Source organism: Crocodylus siamensis, chromosome 4 (genome assembly GCF_052110815.1).
Source record: "Crocodylus siamensis isolate JL-2025a chromosome 4, ASM5211081v1, whole genome shotgun sequence".
Classification (NCBI taxonomy): domain Eukaryota; kingdom Metazoa; phylum Chordata; order Crocodylia; family Crocodylidae; genus Crocodylus; species Crocodylus siamensis.
This window is the reverse complement of record NC_143398.1, coordinates 95378935-95403135: the sequence shown is the minus strand read 5'-3', so window position 1 is coordinate 95403135 and position 24201 is coordinate 95378935. Positions and strand designations below refer to the sequence as shown.

Below are 24201 nucleotides of genomic sequence, written 5' to 3'. Positions count from 1 at the left end.
TGTTAAAATTTGGGAACCATGTGTAGAATGAAGGATGAGGGGAGGATCTTCAGTTAAAGAAGTTATTTGAAGTAGGATAGCTAGGTTGCAGTATGCATGGTAAAAGAAATGATTTCAATCATAAGGGCTGGCATGTATCTATAAGTGGCCTACAGTTTCTGAAGATTTCCATAAAAAATGATGCCACAGGAAAATCCAAACAACCCAGTGATGAGTCAGCATAGGGGGGCTGGACACAATGATCTTGAGAGGTCCCTTCCAACCCCTAACATTCTTGAATCTATGAACTGCTTTACATCCTGGGGCAGGGGAGGGAGGAACGCTTATGCAGATTACCTAGCTGAGGGACAGAATTGAACTTCAGACTGCATTCAGCAAGATGCCCTGCAGGTTAGGGACACCAATGCTGATGAAGAAGAGATTTGCTTCTGCCTGAGTAAAAATTAGATAGGTATTTTGGCCTATGATGCTGTTAAGAAAAAGCTGAGGATCATATTCCCTTCTGCCCAGTTTATTTGAACTGGTAGATTCTGAAGAAGCAAAAGGTTCTGCTGCCTCACACTTTGATTTCTATGGACTTTAATCTTGTCTCTAAATACATTTCTGGAAGGTGCTCAGATACCATGATGATGGGTGAAGTAGAAGAACCTGAATGGAGCAGAATTTGACCACCCACTGCAGAGTTCACAAATGACTTTGATACTGATATAGTTAATGGCTTGGACAGAAATAAACTTAGCTTTAGTGGCTTGATCACTTAAGAGCAGCAGGTGGAAAGACATTATAACAAAGCTGTGCCAGAACAAGAGTAGCAGTTTAACATCAATAACCAGCTCATCTCTTCTGCACACCCTTAGCAAGCTTAGCATGTAAATTGTAATGTACAACTCTGCTCTCCACTTTCTAGGTTGTTCACCATCATTTTCCCCTTTCCCAACGGCTGGTACATGCCCAGTGTTTCCATTTTGTTTCCACTTTGAAAGGTGTCATCTGTGATGGCCATGCTAATCAGGGTTGACAGGAACTGTGTGGAGGGAGCTAAGGTTGACAGAAGCTTGTCAGAAAGGGCCCCGGGGTGTCTCCAAAGCAAGGCAGTGGATTCTCTCTGCCCAATTCCAAGAGGGACTTCAGCAACCTTTCACAAAAAATATGGCTCTTCTTATCTCTATCTATTGTTTCTGTTTGGCTGTGTTTTCTTAAGTGGTTCCTTGCTATGATCCTCCTTTCACCCTTCACTTGACACTTGCTTTCATGATGCAGCGTTTTGCCTGACGTCAACCAGCCCTGCCATGTTGCAGACAGGAAGACATTTCCTTTTTGCTCAGAACCTTAGTTTTGGGGATTTCCTGAGGAGAGCAGCCCCCTGCTAGCTAGCACATAGTTTCATAGTTGGTAGGGTCCAAAGGGACCTAAGCAGATCATCAAGTCTGACCCCCTGCCGTGGCAGGAAAGAGTCCTGGGGTCAAATGACCCTGGCAAGGTGTTCATCCAGCCTCCTTTTAAAGACCAGGGTAGGAGCCAGCACCACTTCGCTTGGAAGTTGGTTCCAGATCCTAGCTGCCCTGACTGTGAAGTAGCGCTTCCTGATGTCTAATCTGAATCTACCCTCTGCCAGCTTGTGACTGTTATTTCTAGTCACTCCTGGTAGTGCTCAGGGGAGCAGGGACTCCCCAGTGCCTGCTGGTCCCCCCTGACTAGTTTGTAAACGGCCACTTGGTCCCCCCTCAGCCTTCTCTTGTGGAGGCTGAACAGGTTCAGGTCCCGTAGCCTCTCCTCGTAGGGTCTGCCCTGCTGCCCTTGATCATGCAAGTGGCCCTCCTCTGGACCCTCTCCATGTTGTCCACATCCCTCCTGAAGTGTGGCACCCAGAACTGGACGCAGTACTCCAGCTGCGGCCTGACCAGTGTCTCATAGAGCAGGGAGGGTCACCTCCTTGGACCTGCTTGAGATGCATCTGTGGATGCATGACAAGGTACGGTTGGCCTTCCTGAACATATCCCCACGGTGTCGGCCCATGTTCATATTGGCATCAGTAATGACTCCCAAGATCCTTTTCTGCCTCTGTACTGATGAGAAGGGAGTTCCCTAACCTGTAGGTATGGTGCCGGTTGTTCCTCCCCAGGTGCATCACCTTGCACTTGTCAGTGCTGAAACCCATCCTGTTCTCATCTGCCCTCCCCTGTAACCTGTGTAAGTCTGATTGCAGCTTATTCCTCCTTTATGGCGTGCCCACTTCTCCCCACATCTTAGTGTCATCTGCGAACTTGAACAGGGTGCTTTTTACTCCCTTGTCCAAGTCACTGATGAAGATATTGAACAGCGCGGGCCCGAGGACCGAGCCCTGGAGAACCCCACTGCCCACATCCCTCCAGGTCTAACAAGACCCGTATACCACCACTGTCTGGATGCGGCCCTACAGTCAGCTAGTGGCCCAATTGACTGTGTAGGTGTCAACACCACAGTCCCCTAGTTTTTTAATGAGAATGGGGTGAGAGACAGTGTCGAAGGCCTTCCGAAAGTCCAGAAAGACTACGTCCACTGCGTAGGATTTTGTGACCTAGTCATAGAAGACCACCAGGTTGGGTTGACAGGACCTGCCTCAAATGAACCCATGTTGGTTGCCCTTAAGCATAGTCTCTGCTTCTGGCCCCTCATGGACATGCGCCAGGATAATTTTCTCAAAAAGCTTACCCAGGACCGAGGTAAGACTAACTAGCCTATAGTTTCCTGGGTCCTCCTTCCTCCCTTTTTTTGAAAATGGGAACCACATTGGCCCACTTCCAGCCCTCTGGCACCACACCAGAGGACTGTGAGTGCTCGTAAAGCCGTGCCAGGGTCCCGCAATGACCTCAGATGATTCCCTCGGCACTCGGGGGTGGAGATCGTCCAGACCAGCTGATTTAAATACGTCCAGTCCCTCCAGAAGTTCCCTGACTAGGTCCTCACTGACCCTAGGCCTGGGTGTGCCTCCCTTGGGTACTATGTGGGTCCCAGTGGGGGGGGGGACCCGGTCCTTGCTCAGAAAAATGGAGGCAAAGAAATTGTTAAATAGGTTAGCTTTGCTGTCTGGTGCGATGACCAGATTTCCTAGCGTGTCCTGCAGAGGTCCCATGTTACCTGGCACCTTCTTTTTACCCCTTTGTATTTAAAAAAGGACTTCTTCTTGTCCTTGATCTGGGAAGCTAGTCCCAGTTCCATCTCCGCCTTGGCCTTCCTGGCTGCCCCCCTACAGCCCCGAGCAACCGAGGTATAGTCCTCCCTGGTGATGGCCCCTCCCTTTCATTGGGTATATGCCTCCTTTTTAGCTAGGAGATGTTCCCGGATGCCAGGCATGCCTTCCCAGTCTCCACCCTTTGCATGTGGGAAAGTGGTCAAGGAGTGTTTGTACAACAAGATATTTCACAGGCGGCTGCTTCTGCCTGTAGCAGATACAGCCTTGTCCCCCATCCCCCAAGCCTCTCTGCGAGGTTGGGCTGGGAGAGCAAGATGCCTTTCAGAGCCCACACCTGGCACTCATGAATATTTCATGCTTCTAGCTTTTCTTCCGCTTGAAGAGCAAACCTTTTCATATTTCATGCCCTGGAAGTCTGTTTGGTTGCCGAGTATTGCTTCGTCAGTGCCCTCCCTCCCCACTTGTTCTCTAGACTGCCCTGCCCCTCTTCCTTTCTCTTCTCAGGGAATGGCTCTTTTTCAAAGGCTGCCTCAGAAAAGGTCATTGTCCCTTTTCATATCCACTCCTCGCTGTGAGCCAGTGTGGCTTCTGCTCTGCCAATGGTAAAGGACAAATGGAGGTGTGGGGAGAGACAAGAGATGAGAGGGGGGTGAGTCAGACAAGGGGAGAGCGCAAGACAGTCACAGGGAGAGAAGAAATGGAGAAAGAAAGAATAAAAACAAGGGGCACAGTGAGGGAAAAGTAAATAGGGAGGCTGACAGGGAAAAACCTGAAGGGAGAGGACAGGGAGCGGCAGGAGAGGAAGACATGGAAGAGTCTGCTTTGTAAGACCTTCCAGAATTCACTGTGCAAGAATCTCCGGTGTGTCCTCTCAGACGCCAGACTAATTGTTGCCCTGACAAATTCTTCACTTTCCTCACGGTCATACTGCACCCTCCCTGCCACCCCAATGAAGAAAGGCAGCCAGATTCCCCAGAGCTAGGACACTATTAAAACCAGATTTGAATGGAAAGAAAGTCACTACTAGTGCTGTATGTGTCCACCTCTGGGTGATAGCTTTCTCATTGCTGCTACTTGTCTCCTCACTGCCTGTGACTATATACAACTCCTCCTCACACCCTGCCTTCTGCTGACCAGGAGCCCCACTTGGCTAGCTGTGATGACCCTACCCTTTAAATCTCCAGGGGGTCTAGTGAACCACCAACCTCCTGTCCTTGAGCCCTTCAGGGTTTTTTTTCCTCTTTCAGGGTTTCCAGATACCTCTATACCTTCCTTTGGAAGGCCAGAGAGACAGTCATGTCCCCTAGCTGCTGGCCAGATAGATCCTGCCAGCACATTGCAATGCCACTGCCCTTTGATTCTGGCCTGCCTGTTTTCTTCTTCAAAGGCCTTGAGGGGATGGTGGTAGAAGGCATTCATCAGTGGATTGGAAAATCAGGTCTTTCCCAATGGGGAAGGCTGGGGCCAAGGAAAGCAGGGAGCTAGAACTGATCCCTGAAATCAACTGAGCAGGACCACTTTTCAAAGGGAGCCAGAGGCCTGGATTTAAATCAGGGCAAGGTATGAGATCAGTCCTGGGTGAACCAGACAAAGATCCCTAGCAGAAGCAGCTAGGTTTTGGCCTTTTGGGGGGTTCATTTTTCTCACTGCTCTATTGATTCAGCCCCCAGTGGCCACTAAGCTTTTGCTCCCCAACAGTTTCAATCATAGCCTACTCCACGTCTAATGGAGTGCAAAGGAGCGAGGAAGTGACCCAAGCCAGCCTGGCCCTTTCCTGGCATCAGGAGCAGTATTGTGTGCAGACCTATCTAGGGTAGCAAATTCATAAGCCTGGTAGAGCTCAGACCAAAACACCAGTATGGGTTAGCACTAACTCTGAGGACAGAATCAATATGGCATGATAGCACATACCTGCTCCATCTTTGCAAGACATTAAAATGTACTAGCCTTCAGTAACAACCAGGCCTGCAGACTTGTGAGGTCAGCGGGCAGCAGGTGCAGTGTGATCATTCTGTAGGGGACATGGCTAAGAGACTGGCTATAATTATATACAGGCAGTGCAATAATGTAAGTAGCGGGTGAAAGAACTGAGGGTGCAATGATAATGAACTTGTATTTATATAGCACCTTTCAGCCAAATTAATTCTTAAGGATTTTGCAACTGTTACAAACTGAACAAACTTTACACATAGGAATCACCTTGTCCTGGGCTGAAAAGTAGCAGCATCTGGGTAAAATACTTTATAGTGCAGAACATTTTAGGGCAGGAAGTGAAATTTGAAATGAGGGAATCAACTCAGGGACATTAGGCAGGTAGAATCATCCCAGTTGCCATTTGGTTGCAACAAGTTAAACCCTCCTGCCTTTGAAATAATTCCATTGGAGCTTGAATGAGGAAAACTGGCTGTGAAAGGAAATTCTATTTTATGGGAGATTTTGATATTTCTGAATTTTGGTTTCAGCCCAATTAAGAGTTAAAAAAAAATAATTCTCTGGGAAAGGAAAGAGAACCTAGTTCCCTGGGACACTGCCTGGCATGCTGCCTGGCATCACAGACATGCCCTGCTGTCCCCATCCCAGAGGGAAGTCCATACAGCTGGCTGTGCTGGAGCCAGAGAACCTAGAAGCCTGGGCTCCCCCCAGCAGCCCATCGTCACAGGCAAGATATTAGGAGCTGAGGCAGGTTTCCTTGGAAAAAGCAGGCAAGTGTTGAAACCCATCTATTTTCCGTCAGAACTGCAACTCAGTCTCACTGCCCCGTGAAACACTTTGATTTTGCCAAATTGGCATTTTCTGCCAAATAAATTTTTCTTCTGAGTGTTTCTGCCCAACTCTAGTCAAGACCTCTGTCCTGTGTCTCATCTGGATGCAGCATGACCCCCATCACATCATGCCAGCGTATTGGTTTAGTACTGACTGGGCACATCTACACGTGTGCATTTACTGCGCAGTAACCAAAATTACTGCTCGCTATGGGTGCATGTATATGCATATACCTCCGTACTGTGCAGTAAAAATGGCAACTTATGCCGACTTGAGCATAAATTTGATACCTGCGTCATGCAGGTAAAAAAATTTATGCCCGATTAGTTATTGCACAATGATGCAAATGTAGACACCTTACTGCACAGTAACACTGTGTGTGTGGACTGACTTGGGACTAACTTTAGTCCCAAGTCAGAGCACACCCAGCATTCATGTGTTTTAATGCCTGCACATGCAGACGCCAGCCTATTCCTACTTACTGCCCAGTAAATTTAAGCAGGAGTAAATGCATGTGTAGACATACCCACTCAGTGGAAAGTCACTCGTGTAAGTAGGGCAGGGGGACCGAGGAAGCTACCCTGGGTACTGATTTGGAAGGGAGGGATGCAGGGGAAAAAATGCTATCACTGCAGGCATTCAGTTGCATTGGTGACTCACTGGTGACACTGCTGCCTCTGTGTTGTAGCTGGCTCAGGTGCTTGGCTGCATGGTTATACCTCTGGGAAGAGTCAGCCATGTACTGAGTTACCTCCACAGCCTCCTACAATACCTGGGTTTCCCTTAAGGTCTCTCATAAAAGTACTGACCCAGTCTAGTTTTTGAGAGCTTATAAAATCACTGTTTGAGGCAGTGTTATTGCTGGAAGCGTGTTGCATTGCTGTGTGGTGGTGGGCTTCCAAGAGAGGTAGTACTGTCTCCTAATTTGGAGGTCTTCAAGAGGAGGCTTGATAGACACCTGGCTGGGGTCATCTGACCTCAGTCCTCTTTCCTGCCAAGGGCAGGGGGTCAGATATGATGATCCTTTGTGGTCCCTTCTGACTCTACAGTCTGTGAATCTGAATCTATGAAACTGTTGGGTGGCAATGAGGCGGTTGCCCCAGAGACAGGGGAGGTCAGAGGGCCTGGCAGTGCACAGGGCACACGATGGTGAGGGTGTTAGGCTTTGTATTATTACAAATCAGGAAGTTGGCTGGGATAATGGTGTTTTCCATCCATTATGTCCAGGCAAGAGGTTGGAGCTGTGACCTTGCATTAGTGAATTATGAATGCATAGGCTAGATGCTGAATAACTGATGAATAATGACACACCTGGACAGCCAGGAGGCTGAAGCTTTGTACCCACTGCAGATTGTTGTTCCTTAACTCTTGAAGAGGTGTATTCAGTTGCTGCCCCTTACCCTCTCTGTCTCATGCATAACCCACTGCTGCCTCACACATAAATTCTCTCACATTGCCAGGACTGTGTATGCACACATGCAGTGCCAGGAATCTGGTATTAAATTTATCACATTGTCCAGACCTTCCACTCCCTCCAGCAGTGGAACCAAAAGGAAAAGGAAATTCACCAAAACATCTTCCTCAGGGCAACATAGGCTCCACAGATAGTGAGGCTGGAGTATACACTCCCCCACCTCCTCTGCGAATTCAGCATTTCTTAGCACATGCACACACTTCCTGCCCTTCTCCATACATGTGCAATATGCGTCACCGCCTGCATACACCTACTCTCTGTTGTCATATAAATACACTCTTCCCTCCTTCTCCATCCCTACCATCTTAACCTTATGCACAATAAGCAAACATCCCCACGTGCAACAGGAGACACCGATCTGCCCCCACAATCATAGGCACTAAGCCTGTATGCAATTGCACACCTCACAACCGAGTCCACTTTTCTCCTGCAGTGTGAACAGGACCTTGCAGGAATTTGAGACAGTGTAAAGTGCAACTTAACACGGTTAATTACTTGACAGTGGGCATAAAAAGGGGATTAACTGTGGCCTCAAGGGGCTGTCACTGAATCCTAATCTTATCTTTCCCTCCTCCTTCCCCTTCCAGCTGCCATCTGAAGTAATGAACTGGTTATAAATATCTAATTATCTAATTATATGCTGGCCTACATGGAGTGTCTTCCATGATGGAATTCCCTGGACCCTTGGAGAAGGGAGCCTCGGTGGAGGAGAGGGAGAAGGAAGTGGGGAGGGGGAAATGGAACCTGGCTGATGCTCAGAAGGATTTCTAAAATATTAGCATCCTTGGAGAACAGAGGAAACATAGGTAATATAGCAGAGGATGAAGTTGGTCCCTTGTCCCTGTCAATTTGTCCCTTGGCTCTGTGAGCCAGTAAGAGAAAAAGAAATCCATAGAAATTCTTTGTGCAATAAGAAAAAAAAAAAGATAAATGATGTTTTGAACTTTTGGCTCTGGTCAAAGGTGCTGTAGTGGTAGCCCTGGAGGACAAACCCTCTGTTCACATAGAGGACAGGCGCTGCAGGGGAAGCAGCAGTGAAAGTCTCCCTCATGCTGTGCCCTGCCACCAGTGTGCTTCAGCCCTGTCATGGAGGAATCGCTAGAGAAAAAGGAGTTTGGTCTCCATACGGTCCCCTGATGAGACTGTCACTGAGAGGGCCAAATCATGCCAGTTATGACATGGAATTTTTCTCTGTGTGTGATGTGGAGGCTTATCCCACTAGGCAAATTGGGTTCGGACCATTGATTCAATTCTCACAGGTCATTGTACAGCCGTCAAGCAGTTATGACTTTCAGTCCCTGCCGATCAAGGATGGTGGCATTAAGATGTGTGTGTTTTAAGGCAGTGTTTTCACTCCATCACTCTTCTGGAGAAAAGGTAGAAGATGGAATATCAAATAAAATTGTGCTGGTGCCAAAAGCCACTTTGCCTTTTCTGTTTTGGAGCTGTAATGTGAGGCTTGGAATAGAAAGGACGCTGAACTACAATGACTTTTACTGGCCTATCAGCTGGGGCTGGGACTAAAGGGCAGTTCAGCAGTTCCAGCCTGATTTGGGCTATAATGAATTTCCAACCTGCTTCCCTTTTATTTTCATCTCTCTCTTTCCCCTCTCCCTTATCTCCATCTTTTCTCCTTTCTTTTTCCTCTCTCTTCCCCTCTCTCTTGCTCTCTGTTTTCCTTTTTTCTCTTTTCTCCTTCCCTCCCTCCAGGCATGCGGATCCTAGTGAACTTGCTCCTGGACACCCTGCCAATGCTGGGGAATGTTCTGCTTCTCTGCTTCTTTGTCTTCTTCATCTTTGGCATCATTGGAGTGCAATTGTGGGCTGGTCTGCTCCGGAACCGCTGTTTCATGGAGGAAAACTTCACAATGTGAGTGAATGAGAAATGCTGTCTCCTTGTTCTGTCTGTGGGAGATGTCTTTTCCCTTCCCTGCCCCTTATTTCCTTCTGTCCTCTAGCACAAGAATTCCAGGGCATTAAAATGTCTAGACTATACCCTATTTTCCACCCTTCCCTGCCCCAGGCACAAAAGCTTCCATTTCTTTCCCAATAAACATGCACATACACAGTCTAAAAGCTAGATATGCCTGCAGAATGGACCTGGCAACATAGTGGTCTATTAAAGTATTATTCTTGAACCCCTGCTCTGCCGCTCCCTCAGCTGGGGTAGGCCAAGCAATCTTCATTACTGAAATCCCTCAACTGTTTTTTCTACCTTGATTTTCATTGAACCAGCTTCAAGAGTCCTGGTCAAGTCATCTGCACAGTCAAGGGTCTGATCTTTTATCGCCTTGCATCTTGCATAATTATCTACACTGGTGCCCAAATGAGCTGAATTTTGCCCAGTTTGAAATGGAAAAGAGAACAAAAGTAGTTGTATGTCATTCTGGTAGCTCTGAGAATTCTGGGCCAATTGAGGACTGGCCCAGTCCTAGGCTCAAGTCCTGCCTGGCTGTCCTCAGCTTCAAGAAGTCTTTTCGCTTGCCAGGAGTAGCTGGAGTACAGATACCCCAGCCTTGCCTCCCTCCCCCTGGCCAAGGTCTTGCTGTAAAAAACACAGACGGTTCTGGCAGAAGCTCTGTACTGTTAAGGGATTCCCTTTGGTTAATGACTGAAAGGCAAGGATGAAGAGCTGTACTAGCACACATCTGCTGGCTCTGTGTTTGGAGACACAGTCATTTTGTGTTTGAAAACTTGGATTCAGATTACAGGGCACTGGAAAGCTGTGAGAAAGCCCTGGGGTGCTGCAGATCAAGGCTGAGTTGCATTGGCAGAACTGTCTGGGCAAGACACCAGAACACAAATGTTGAAGACAAAGGACGGGCACTGTAATGGTACAAGAAACTGAATGAGATGATGTCTGGGGAAAGGCCGACAGAATCTCAGCTCTAGGCATGCATGGGCTTTGCAGCCACAGAGGAGATCTCTGCTCCAGAGCACATGGCTTCAAGCAGGGGTGCTCAACCCCCAGCCTTTGGAACTGTGTCATCTGACTTGTGGGGCCCCCCAAGGGTCCAGAAATTTGGTGGGGGGAAGGAAGGGGGTAAATGGAGAGTATATAGAGCTCTGTTCACTTCCTTCACCGGGAAACTGAACTGGGAAAGCAGCTGACACTACTCACCCTGCATGGGGGAGCAAAGCACCAGTTGCAGACTGTAGTGATTCTACTAGCCTCCTTGTTGTTGACTTTGCAGCTTTGCCAAGTCTTCGACTGATCTCAGGCTTTAAAGTATCTTAATCACCTTAAACTAATCTAAGGCCTTACATCAGTTTAAACTGCTTAAAGAGCTAAAGCTCTAGATGAATTTAAACTGATTAATGTTAAGGCCTTAGATCACTTTAAACTGAAAACAAAATTGTTAAAACATGATTTAGGGGAGAAAGTGAGACTGGAAGGCTGATGAGAGGATGGCAGCTGCTTGAGGCTGTTTAAAACTGTGCTTTTATGAGGGAAAATGCATGGTTAGGACCTGATTTTTCTTTCAGGTACCTGAGAAGGGAAATGGGACTATAACCTGCTAGATTATCATGTGTTAGCTAATTTTTGGCTGACCATTCCCACCCTGGTCTAAAACACTTGGTTTTAATATGAATTTAGCTGTGTATTTATTAGATGTATTTGCTGCTCTTGCCCACAAAGGCTCAGGGAAGCTTACAAGAGGAAAAATAACTGTATAAAAGCAGGCAGGGTATAACATGAGAATGTAACACACAAACTCCTTAAATGATATCTCAACTTAGTTTAGCTTGCTAAATGCCTGCCCAAATGAGATCTTACAGTGCTTCTGGAATATGTCCAGGCCCAGGTTCTGGAAGGCCTTGGAGCGACCTCCCATGTGCTTTTGCCAGGCAAACATGATGCACTCATGGGACTTGCAGGAGTTTGCTCTTAGTTGACCTTAAGGAGCAGGACAGGACAAAAGGAAGAAAGTGGTCCCTTAGGTAAGTAGGGTGCAAACTGTTTAATGTCCATTATATCAAAGAATGATTATATTTTTCACATTGAAACAATGGTACAGTTATTGTCTTTGGACTTATTGTAGTAGACCCTTTAATTTCCACACAAAAATGTTTGCATCCAATACATATATGCACATATATGCATTTATATATTAGTGCCTTTCGGCTGCAGACCAAGAGGCTTTTCATTTTTCTCTTTTTTTTCTCAACACCTTACACCACTCCATGGTATTTAATAAAAAATACCACCTATATTACCGCAATACCTATTGCAGCACACCAAAAACAGAAGAAGACCATGTTAAGTTTGAATGGAAAATCACAGATTTCTTGTTCATATCTTATTGTAAGTTTGTCAAGTGCAGATGTATTTTGAAGGTTGTGGAAAAAATGGTATTCTTTAACAAATAATTTGTGAATTTGGAATTAACTCCCTCCTTTTGGTACAGATTTAACTTTTGCATTTCTTGAGTTTTGAGAGCTCAACTGCAATTTTATGTTTGTATTAACTGCGGGGTTGGGCAGTGTAAAGAAGTTTACGGCCAAACATCGCAAGACATAGCTATTTATAGTTCCATATGTGGGTACATCACAACATGGCTCAATGCCATTTTCTTTATATGATATTCAACATGGGCTTTGATACCAACTAAGTAGATGATCTGAATGCACATATTTTCCTTTGGCAGATGTAAAGCTTATTTACTATCCCTCAGGAATGGTGGATGGTAGAATTCTGCTTAAGACCATGAAGTCTAACCCCAAACAGGGCTCTACAAAATTGGGGACCAACTCACAAAACTATTATTTTTCCAGCCAGCCTCCTTCAAAATACATCTGTATGTCATTTATTCAACACATTTCTTGCACCAAAGTGTATAGTGAACATTTGTCACAGTAACTTCATCAGTTTGTTTTTAATCCTCTTAGACAAGGCGACATTGTCTTACCCCCGTATTACCAACCCGAGGAGGATGATGAGATGCCCTTCATCTGCTCACTGTCAGGAGACAATGGCATCATGGGGTGTCATGAGATCCCACCACTGAAGGAGAGGGGCCACGAGTGCTGTTTGGACAAAGATGACTACTATTACTACAACTCTGTCCGGCAGGAGTTCAATGTCAGTGGCATGTGCGTCAACTGGAACCAGTACTACAATGTTTGCCGCACAGGCAATACCAACCCACACAAAGGCGCCATCAATTTTGACAATATTGGCTATGCCTGGATTGTTATATTTCAGGTGAGATAAGATTAGCTTCCCAGCTGGGATCCAGGTCTTTGTCCAAATCCTTTTTCACCCATATGGTGCTCTGTCACCATCATACTGAAATGAGTTAGGTGCTGTTATAACTACAGTGACCTGGCTGGAAAAGGAGCCTGTATGTGTAATCCATGTTAAGGCTGTAGAAACACATTCCAGATGGGATCTGGAATCCAGATCTGTTTTTTCTCCACCTCATTCCTGAGGCTGTACCCAGAATCCAATTCAGGAGGCACAGAAATCCATTCTGAGTTCTTCTACCTTCACTTTGTTTCAGGGAAATGAAGTAGTTGAATGAATATCTATATGGGTAACTAGTACAATCTCACAGGATTTGGTAGCATGCCGTCTTCACCTAAAAGAATCATGCTTATATCCTGGATTGGAAGTTTTTTCAGCTTTTCTGTATTTTGTTTATGTCCTTCTGCTCATCAGCATCAGCTGTGCCATGTAGAGGGATGTGGTACTCCTGGATTCATTCTTGCCTCTTGCTTTCTCCTTTCTTTGCAGGTGATCACACTGGAAGGGTGGGTGGAGATCATGTATTATGTGATGGATGCTCATTCATTCTACAACTTTATCTACTTTATCTTGCTGATAATCGTAAGTGCAAAGTGACTTCTCATACTGGTGGATTCCTATCTTATAACCTAGGCTCAGAGTGTCCCAGCTTTCTGTGTCAAGGCTTCTGAGCGAGACCATGTATTTTATATAAACAAAGGACACTGGGTAGGAAAGGGCTGTACTGTCCTTTATTCCAGGTTCCTCAGGGATTCAATTTCTGAAGGTTGTATCCAGGATCCTTGTCAGTCGTACGCAAATACAGACCAGGTTCATCTCCTCCTAGGGTGCGTCTACACATGCCCCTACAGTGCTGTTGTTACCTCACTATCTTTTAGTACTTCCAAAAGGAAGTACTAAATGACGGTGCAGTAACAGCCCATATTGCCCTGTGCCAGTGGCACATGGTTATTTTTAGCCACTATATCGTCATAGCAATGTACTACAACGAGGGCGTACGTTGCTATGGTGACATAGCTGCAGCATCATGGTTTGTGCCTACTGATGCTAAGTCACTGTAGCGCATTGCTGTGGCGATGTAGCGTCACATGTAGATGCGCCCCTAGAGGAGTACACCCAGTATATATTCTTTGGGACCTGGAAGTCCAGTTTAGGATTTTATTCTCTTCCCAAAGATCTCTACGTAGAGTCTGTTCCAAGGGCCCCAAAATCCATTTTGTTTTCTTCTCCTTAGCAGTGCATCTAGGTTCTATTCCAAGCACAGATAAATGCATTTCCTCTTCTCCCTCCTCTTTATACATATGCCAGTCTTGAGTAGCCCATTTTCATGATTTGCCTTGCAGTAGTGCCCAGAGACCTGAATTATGAGCAGGGGCCAAACATTTTGAATGACATACACACCTGAAATGGAAAACAGTCTCTGCCCCAAAGATCTAACAACATCACCTGCGCCAATGCAGACAGGTGGGTGTAGTACTCAGTGGATGAGGCAAAGGAGGAAGAAAAGTGGGATAGTAATAGGAAGAAAAGGTTTTATGTTACTTAAGCGCACAGTTTACAGGCTGAATTGCCTATTGTGAATGTTTATTTTTGTTTTGAATAAAATAAGTGAGGAGAGGTATGACTGAATCACTAAGAGGCTGGAGCTGGTTTCTTTTCAGCTACAGAAACTCTGTCTAGATATCAATACCATACTCAGCACTACACATCTGGATTCCAAGTTTCTTCTTGTTATCAAGACGACAGAGGTGGTTAGTCTTGTTATTCTGAAGTCAGGCAAAAGGTATGGCAGTTCAGAGACACATGAGCATTTGTAGACCACAACCTACTTTGTCACATGCTACAACATGCCCTGCCTTCTGCCTTGTTTCTAAGTTACTGCCCACATGGAGGATGATGAGGAGGAGACAAAAAGAGAATATGTGAGGACTAATGAAAAGGAAAGAGAAGGGAATATTTTTAAAAGCAGCGAGACAGTCATGATTGAAGAGCTTCATTGTGGCTGACACCTGAATGGGTTCTTTTGCCTTAGCTCGATTTTAGTTGACAGAAACAAAAGGCTGAGATGTGATCTATCAGTCTCATCAAACTTACAAGCTTTTTTTTAAATTATAGAGGCAAGATTCCTTTACATGGTGAAGCAGCCTCCCCCACTTCTCATGAAAAGCACTCTGCTTCAGCCTCAGTCCCTATTGGTGGAAGTCCACTATTATTGCAATTAGAGTTGTTTTATCTGAAACTGGTACAAGACCTAGCCCACAGATGTTCAGCCCCAAAAGCAAACCAATTAGCCAGTGCTTTTGATGCACTTAGTAGATGCTTTCATTACTTCCAATTTATTCATTCACCTCTCTCCCCTCACCTCCTGGAGTAGACATATTTGACTGGACCGACCTGCATTTTCACTTAAGCAATATCATTGGGGTATCCCAGCTTGTACAATATAAGTAGGGACAGAATTTAATGTCACGCTGTTATACACAGAAGTTGGCAGGGATTGCACGGTACCTTCATGAAGGCAGCATTTAGCCTTTTAAATATGCATGTGTAAGAAGGGGCAAGCTTCTTCCCCTTAAATTCGAGTAGTCCCAAATTGCATATTGGATACTAAAGGTGAACATTCAGTCAGGTGGAGCATCTTCTTAATTCAAGATCAACTCACATCAACTGACAAGATCAACTTCTGATTTCAGTGTTATCTCTGAATTTTCACAGTCATCTGAAAACCCTCAATTAAACACTCATCTTGAGATTTTACAGCTGAGTGTCGGTGACATTTCTAGACACACCCTGTTCATTTGCAGATGATGCTTAATGTTATTTCTGTCAGCCATTGCAAGAGATGAACCATGAGTTAGACTGTAAACTGCTCCAAGCACAGACCATAGGTCGAATTATTTCTAGGTTAACTCCTTTGCCTTCTGTGAAATTACACCACAGATGCACTCAATCCCATAGCTTATTTAATGCCAAATACTTATTTACAGGAAGCAGTCCCAACACACCACTCTTTTGGGGTCTGCTTTATTGAGACCTCACCAAATACAGTTCTGACCTTTTCAAGTTCAAACCATTCCTTTCTGGGGCTTCAGACCATGACCATCTTTTGGTTCCTTCCAATCAGTGTTGTTCTACTAGTCCTGCAGCAGCCTTTGGGTCTTTCCCTGAAGTTCTCTTCCAAGCTTGGATCCTTGGGTTCAACCTCTTAATTAAAGTCTCTATAACTTCCTTTCCTGGAGCTGTGTTTTAATCCAGACTGGCTTCCCCAGCCATACTGTAGACTGAAAGTTCTCAAGTCTCCTACTTAAGATCTCTCCTTGTTAATCGTTAGCAGACAGAGGACCCATTCCCATCTTAGTTTGGTAATTCTTCTTGGAACTACCTGTTCTTAAAGGGGCACAGCAATGTCTGGCTTCAGCCCCACAATGTCCATAAAAGGGATAGACCAGTGCACCATTCACGCTCAGTAAAGAATGAGTATCGGCTTCCAAGCCCAAAGCCTGAAGGACGATGTGAAGGTGGATCTGCCAGTTCTCTTAAGAATTCAACAAGTATATTGTTTGCATTTAATGACTTTCACTGAATGGTTCCTGAACAGGTGATCTGGTAGCCATATCTAGTCCTTCTTCTTCTTCCTTTTTCTCACAGTCTTGGATGAGATCATGAAGAATGGGTTGACTTGAGGGACAGGATTAAGGAGCAGAAAATATCAGTTATACTCATGAGTCTCATTTTACTTCTTTGTCTGTAAGTTCCTCCCTCTGCAAAATGGAGACAATGCCTCCCTCCTGACCCAGGAATATTGTACGTTTTTATCAGTTTAAGTCTGTGGGATGCTTTGACACCACAGGAATGGGTGTCATTGAAATGCCACTAAAAAAATATTCCCAGCTCCCAAACTTCCACTTTGGTACATTCAGTGTGAAAGGGGGGAGACAATGAGGATGGAAAAATGTAAGGGTGTGTGTGTGTTTGTGTGTCAGAGAGGAACACATCTGCAAGAGGCTTGGAGTCATTACTGAAAACATGACGAAGACATGGACTACGCAGAATTTTTGGGGGGTAAGAAGCAAAGGGCTCTAAACGACATAACCGTTTTCTTTTTTCTTTCTTTCTTTTTCTTTCCCCCGTGAAAGGCCACATAAAGAACCTGAAGGGCAGATGGGCTGGCATGAGGGAGAGAAGGACTATATAAATTAAGATGAACAGATTTAGAACAGCTTTGAAGGGCACTAGGGGAAAACAAAAAGCTCTTTATTTTGAAGCTGCATATTGTCCTAACACTGAATCTGGCAGGGAGCAGCTTTATTTTTCAAAGGCTTATTTAAATACTAGCACATACATCCCCCCCTTTGAAATATTAAAAGCCACTGTACTGAATCTCATGATGAAGCCACTAGGCACCTGTGTGTATATGTGTGAGAGAGAGAGTAGGTGGGAGGGGTGAAGAGGCACGTGGGATGGACATGAGGGATACCAGCTATTTTAGTAGGCAAAGTTGCACTTGGACCTTCCTGAAAATCTGTCTCCATGTCTTCCTTTTCTGGTACAGGGAGGTGGTGGAGTTGACACAGGAGCTTTCTCCTTTGCCTGCTCTTTGCACCTCTCTCTCATAAAGGGTTGCATTTTTACAGCTTAGCAAGATGAGCTGAGATACAGGATGAGGAAGCAGCCACAGGATGAGAGCTCGCATCTCAAGAAGGAAAGGCTAAAGCTGATTTAGTTTTTTTGTTAGTGGTCCTAAATCCAATTATGGAAACTGCACTGCTCCTACTTTCTAAATAGTAATCCAGTCCAAGTTTTTCCCCTGCTCTAAGAAAGTTGCCCCCACACACGGCCCAGAGGGCAAAGGCACCCAGTTCCATTTCTTCTTTGTTTCTTTGGGACTCCTCGTCTCCACAGTCCTTTTTAGGGTCCATCAGAACCTACTTCTGTTGTCTCCACAGGTAGCACCTAAACTCCACTCCAGAAAAGCATGGAAATCCTGTCACCATTCAGAAAGAAAGCTGTCCTTTTTATCACTCTTATTCTGCAGTTTACAGCTCCATTGAGAGCAATTGCCATCCATGTTGTAACAACTTTCCAAAAAAAGTTATAAATGGACTTAAAAATCCCTCATGTGGACCAGGCTTACATTCCTGTTGAATCCCTGCCCCAACCCTGTTGATCTTCTAATGCAGATTCCACACATTTAATAATACTTAGCAGCACTATAGTGATTTTTCTCCAAAGATCTTTGAGGATTAAGCATTGTTGTCTCCATTTTATGGATGGGCAAACCAAGGCACCGAGAGCTTAGAGGAGACAAGTCATGGAATGAAGTAGAGCAGGTGCCCTTTTTGCTTTCGAGAGCAGCGGTTTTCAGTCTGTGGTCTGTGGACCCCTGGGGGTCTGCAGACTATGTCTAAGGGGTTTGCAAAAGATGACTATGAGCAATTAAAAGTATGTGAATACCCACACTTACAATTCAAAGGGGTCCATACCTCCATTCAAAATTTCCAAAAGGGTCTGCATCTCCATTTGAAATTTTTTAGGGATCCACAAATGAAAAAAAGTTGAAAACCACTGTTCTAGAGGATGGGTAATGAAAGTCTGAAAGAATATTTAAAAAGGGGAAGGGAGGAAGTTCGTCTCAGTTTAGTGCCTTGATACTAGCCCAGGTGGTAAAAATCACATCAAGTGAGTTGTTCTGAGGCATCTAGGTATGGTTTTCCATGAGAACTGCAGCCCCACCTATTTGGACAGAATCTCAGTTCTCTTTTTCCTTTCTTCTGTCTTCCTCCTGTTTTATTTTCCTTTTCCACTTTCCTTTTCATCTCTTTTTTCCCTACTTCCTGCCATTGTTGTTCCTACTCCTCCTTCTCTGGTCCTAGGTTGGCTCCTTTTTCATGATCAACCTATGCCTCGTGGTCATAGCCACACAGTTCTCTGAGACCAAGCAGCGGGAACACCAGCTCATGCAGGAGCAGCGAGCACGGTATCTGTCCTCCAGCACTGTGGCCAGCTACATGGAGCCAGGTGACTGCTATGAGGAAATCTTCCAGTACATCTGCCACATTGTGCGCAAAGCCAAACGCCGCACACTCAGCCTCTACAACAACCTGCAGAACCGACGCCAGGGCCGGATGGAGCCGGGCAACATGAAGCCAGACATGAATGGGAAAGGACAGAGATGCTACAGTAAGAATTCTGTGGGGAAAGCTGGAAATATGACAGCAGCTAGGAGCTTTGTCATGTACCAAGCTGTCAAAGGGCATGTGTTCCTAGAACACAAAGTTCAGAGTTAATATTGTCACCAGGATCCCAAGGAGAAACAGCAGTAGGTGTCACCAAGAGGAATTTCCTTCGTTGGACAAGCTATAAGGGAAGCCCAGGTCTAAAGTTTCAAGGGCTGTTGCTTAACAGGACTTAAAGGTATCAACAGAGGCATGTGGAGGGCTCTGGTACATCTGAGTATTTCGTACTCTAGGGCGAAGGGGCATTAGCAGAAAGTGTGGGGAGAGGGTTGAAGTGTATGAGGAGATCTTGTAGGACCTCAGGATAAAGCTCAAAGTGGGTACAGTGGATCAGGGTTGAGAAGGTTTGGCAATTTACTGAGGGTGGTTTCAGTAGGAAAGAGGTGCTGAAGAACACAGTTTTGAGATGTATTAGCATAACTTTGAGGGGTGGGGAACTTGCTTAATTTTTAAAAGGTGAGAAAGCAAGTTTTTTTCATGTGTGCGATCAGACATGAGGTACAATTCTATAATTTCAGTTGAGGTTCTGGCCTCGAAAGTGACTGTACAAATGGCTCAGTGGGGTTGTGTGTGCTAATTGCTTCTCATTGGCTTCCAGATTACATGTGGCCAATTTATAAGTGAAAGGATAGATTTTCTAACTGTCAGCCTTGCAAACTCAGCCTTTTGCTTTTGCACATCTTACTCACTAACAAAGATCCAGCAACTGGCACTTTGATGCCAAAGCTAGGTTAGACGCCAGCTCACTCTCCCTTTGGTGTGCTGGCACTCCAGGGCTAACAGGAGGAAAAAGATATAAAAACCAGGTTTTGTCATGAAAGCCAACAAATCTGATTTGATAGAGGGTGGTAGGTAAGACTATGTTATTTTCAGTCTCTTTTCTGGCTCTTTAAGATACTTTCAAAACTCAGGTATCTAAATGAGAGAGCACAGTTCAGCATTTGGGTTCTCAATGAGCACTCAAAGATTTTAAGGCCAGAAGGGACTGCTGTGATCATTTTGTCTGACCTTCTGAGTAGCACAGGCTGCCAAATTTCACCCTGTGATGCCTGCACTGGAAGAAATAATTCTTCCTTACTATGTAAGTGAAGACCATTGAGCCTAATCACTTTTAGCTGAAGTACAGCATATATTTTACAAAGGCATCCAATCTCAATATAAAGACCTCAAATGATGATGAATTTACCACTTCCCTTGATGGACTGTTCCATTCTCCCTCAATGTTAAAAATCATAGCTATCTTAGGCACCTATTTAAAGTCCCAGATGTAAAGCTGGTACCTTGATTTGAAGCCTCATTTGGACATTTGACCCTGCTTCTTTACATTTAATCCTTTCTTTTCCTAGGACATTGTCAGAAACACAACTCTCTTGACTACACTCCTCAGGCCCTTGTCCAGCCCATTGCCGTGACACTGACTTCTGACCCCAGCAACTGCCCGAGATGCCACAGAGTACAGCGTGAAGCAGCCCGGAGGCTCTCCATCCTTGACAGTGCTGACTCAGACCAGGAGGATGGAGAGGCCGGTGAAGAGGAGGGAGAAGGAAGCAGGGAAAGCAATGGTGTTGCTGAGCTGGAGAAAGAGGAAGAGGAGGGGGAAGAGGGCAAACAGATGAGGCTGTGTAGTGACATGTGGCAGGAAGTGAGAGTCAAACTGAGAGGGATTGTGGAGAGCAAGTATTTCAACCGTGGGATCATGATAGCGATCCTGGTGAACACCATCAGCATGGGCATTGAGCACCATGAACAGGTAACAGCCCTGGGGAGAACTGGAAATCTGAATTCAGTGTGCCAGCTGGGGGTGGGAATGGACAATAAGAATGGGTAGACGGTAGCACCATGTGTCAGGTAGGTCACACACAGTGGAATTACATGGTCTGGATTCATGTATGAGAGGGTCCCCTTGGGCAGCATCCAAAATTGAACAATCTTGTTATGTCCTGACGAGAGCCTCTTTGAGGCAGGGGCATTTGCTTCCTCTTGTCACGAAGGTCCAGATTCTGTTCCACCTATTAGATGCTGAAGTGGACTTTGGCACTTATGTGCAATTCTACCCCACCTTTTTCAAGTCTCTGAAAAACAGTTAATGCAAAAAGTAGGTGGATCCTTTTCCTCCTCAGTGCTTTTTTGTGTTTCAGTCTTAAGGGTCAGATTGCTGTAAGTTACAAAATCAGATGCATTAATGGATTTCCAGGGTTTTGAAAAGGATGCAGTAGACTCACACTGAGGTACCCAAGTCCACTTAGACGCTCTGGCTCTTCTCTTCCTCAATTTGTTATTGTTTATAGAGCATCAACAGCAAGCTTGTTGGTGTATGAGCCTCTTAAGGAGTCCTGGGCCCTTTCACAGGAACTTACAACCTTGTAGAGGTAGACAGAGCAAAGTGCACACAGGTTGTAGTGCAGAAGATTCCAACATGACTTTGAGATGCATCCACAAGGGCCTTTTTATCCCCTGCTTTTGCACTTAGTCATGTGTCTGCCTCCATCTAATTTCCTTTCATCTCCTTCTGTTGCTTTTTTTCTCTCTTTCATCCTCCACTTTTCTTTCTCTCTCTGTCTCCTCTATCCCTCTGCTCTCTCTCTCTCTTTTCCCTTGTCTCCTCCATTTCCCCCACCTCTCTCCCTCATTTCTCTCTTCATTAGCTGACTGAATCCTTAGTCTATTTGGTTAATTTAATGTACCCTCTGGGGATGTCACAGGCACTTTACCAGCATCTCAATTCAAATCCATCAGCTTGCTAGTCTTTCTAGCTTAATTAAGAGATGCATGAGCACAGCCTGGCTGTATACAACGACTGAGGAAAACAGGTGAGTCCTTTGATTGCTGCAGCCAGAAATTACTCTCTTTCCTCCATTCTCTTTGAGGGGTTGAGACCACACAAGCCCCTCCTTGCTATGATGGCCTCAAGTGACAGGTGGATGGAGACATGTAAAGCAAACACATTTGTCTAAGCACAACTATGACCCTCATCACTGTAATCTCCAAGCACCTTAGTGTCATTAAAGTATTTTATCCTGATAACACCCATGTGAGGCAAAGAAAGGATTATCATCCTATTTTATTGTAGGGTCCTGAGGCACAGGACAGATTAAGTACCTTGTAGCATGCCTTATAATACCCTCTCCATTAACATTTCATATGGGGCTATTTCATGGCACAAGCAGAAAGGCATAGCTGTAGATTGCCATGGGCCTTGTCCTACTGCGGACCAGTTTTTCCCCATCCTTTGAATCTGTTTGCACTTAATAATACCTACCTATAAGATACAGTGTGGACAATCAGGAAATCACATGTTTATGGTAATGACTGTACTTAGCTGTGGTGCTGTCAAACGGGGCATATCACTCCAGGTGGGCTGCCTCCTGAACTGAGAGCAATATACGTGTGTCCTTGTGGTGCTGTGGGTGGACTAGCAAAAATGGAGGTGGGCTAATTGATACTTTCACTTGACAGTGATAATTAGCCTACCCACAGTGCCATACAGAAGCAGTTACCCCACTTCCAGTTCAGGAGACAGCCCGTATGAGGACATCACTGCCAGGCATAGCAAGTGTGCAGTCTATATATGGCAGTAGTCCATTCTGCTGTTCTTCATTAAAATGTACAGCACAGCACTGGAAGAAGTCCAAGAGAAAATCACCTTCCTGCACTTTCCCCCTGTAGTTTTCATCTGTATCATCATTTACTAGCTCCACTGGTTCATGTTGTGTAGTTGCTGTTTCCCTTTTTTACTGTTTGCTGCTTGTCAGAGACATTCAGTAGACATCCAGTCCAGGAGTATGAGATGTATTAAGCTGTGGAGACATCTCCCTAGGGTAACAGGACAAACCCCTTCGTTTAGGTCATTTAAAACTGGATGTGGACAAAGCAACATGCAGTTCTGCCTGGGTTCTGAGACAGGGATTTGGACTAAATATCACCATGTGTGCGTTTTCCATCTCTAGTTTGCAATTTTACAGTTACTGTCAAGTTGTGTTGTTGTAATGGAGAAATATGAAGAGATTAGGAAAATTTCTCTATCAGTCGTGTCTCTGTATTGTATTTACAAGGTACAGATATCAGAGAACTGATTTGTGTGGCTGGTTCTATGCTACCCTGGGCAGTGAGAGTCAAAGATCTGCCTGAGCCATCTGGCCCAAAGAGTTGCCCCAGTTCAGTTTCACCAGAGCTGCCAATTTAGACTTGGTAGAAGAAACTTCCTCCTACAGACAGTCTACTTGATACCTGTCTGCTGCAGAGTTTCTTCTACCTCCCTCCCTCTGTTGCATCTGATGCTGGTCACTATCAGAGGCTGGACACTGGACTAAATGGACAAGATAGATGGTTGATGGCTAGAAAATGGTGTGCTTTTGGGAATTGGCTTATAGATAAAGTAGATTTATTAAAACAATGATCCAGGGTAATGCCAAGGGTTAATTGGTTGCTAAAAGTCTGTTTGTGACCGTTTCCTTCAAGGCCCGCTGTGTCTGACACAGGCAACCAGCAAGCAAATACACAGGCTGGGAAATTGAAGACATGTACCACACTGTTCCATAACATGAGATAAGATGGCATTAGGTCATAGTGCCCAACTGCAAGGCCCTGGGATTTTTGGCTTTGCAGAACAGACCAAATTAGGAGAAACCAGCAAAAAACCAAATTAGAATGTGTGCATATGATGGGTTTGTAAAACAAAGGAATATAATGACAGGACAGAATGTGGACAGTATGACGACCACAGGAAGACGGATCAGCAGTGCCCAGAGGTGAAGAGTCATTAGAGGGGGGAAAAGAATACAAAAAGAGGGATTTCCTGAGAGGGGAACCTACGGCCACTATGAACAGAGGGCATACCACTAGTCTGTCTCGCCCACCCCACTGGTGGACATAGGCGGGGCCTCACCCTCCAATGCCCAGGCTGCTGACATCTGACATTCAAGAGAAAACCTCAGTCGTGCTCATGTACTGGCCAGATGTACCTTGATTCTGTGAACCCTGGGACTGTTAGATAAAGAATTATTTGCCTTAGTCTTATCTGCTATCACTGGACATCATTCAAATTTGCCTGTTATCAAATAGAGAGGTCGTGGTCAGTCTGAGGGTTTGAGTCTGCCTGAAACAAGATATCTGGGTCACAAATCCAGTGCCATCAATGGCCTGGGTTAAAAATGTCTGTGTTAAAATAAGGCAATGAGGATTGGTGGTTAAGACCTTCTCTTCTTCACCCCAGATCTGTCACCTTGTCACTGGGGCAGGAACTTTGGATGAAATTGGCTAGTCTTCATAGGGAAGTTGCATTTGCTTTCTCACATGGCCAGTAGTATAA

At 45.2% G+C, this 24201-nt stretch overlaps 1 protein-coding gene across 1 annotated transcript in view; it reads left to right on the top strand.

Moving 5' to 3' along the window:
• The window catches only part of CACNA1I (calcium voltage-gated channel subunit alpha1 I), a 254593-nt gene that overhangs the window by 178816 nt on the left and 51576 nt on the right, over positions 1-24201 (top strand). The window contains exons 5-9 of the mRNA XM_090042988.1: positions 9120-9279; positions 12300-12615; positions 13147-13239; positions 18531-18837; positions 20240-20643. Of these exons, the coding sequence (XP_089899114.1) occupies positions 9120-9279; positions 12300-12615; positions 13147-13239; positions 18531-18837; positions 20240-20643 (1280 nt within the window). The remainder of the gene's footprint in view (positions 1-9119; positions 9280-12299; positions 12616-13146; positions 13240-18530; positions 18838-20239; positions 20644-24201) is intronic.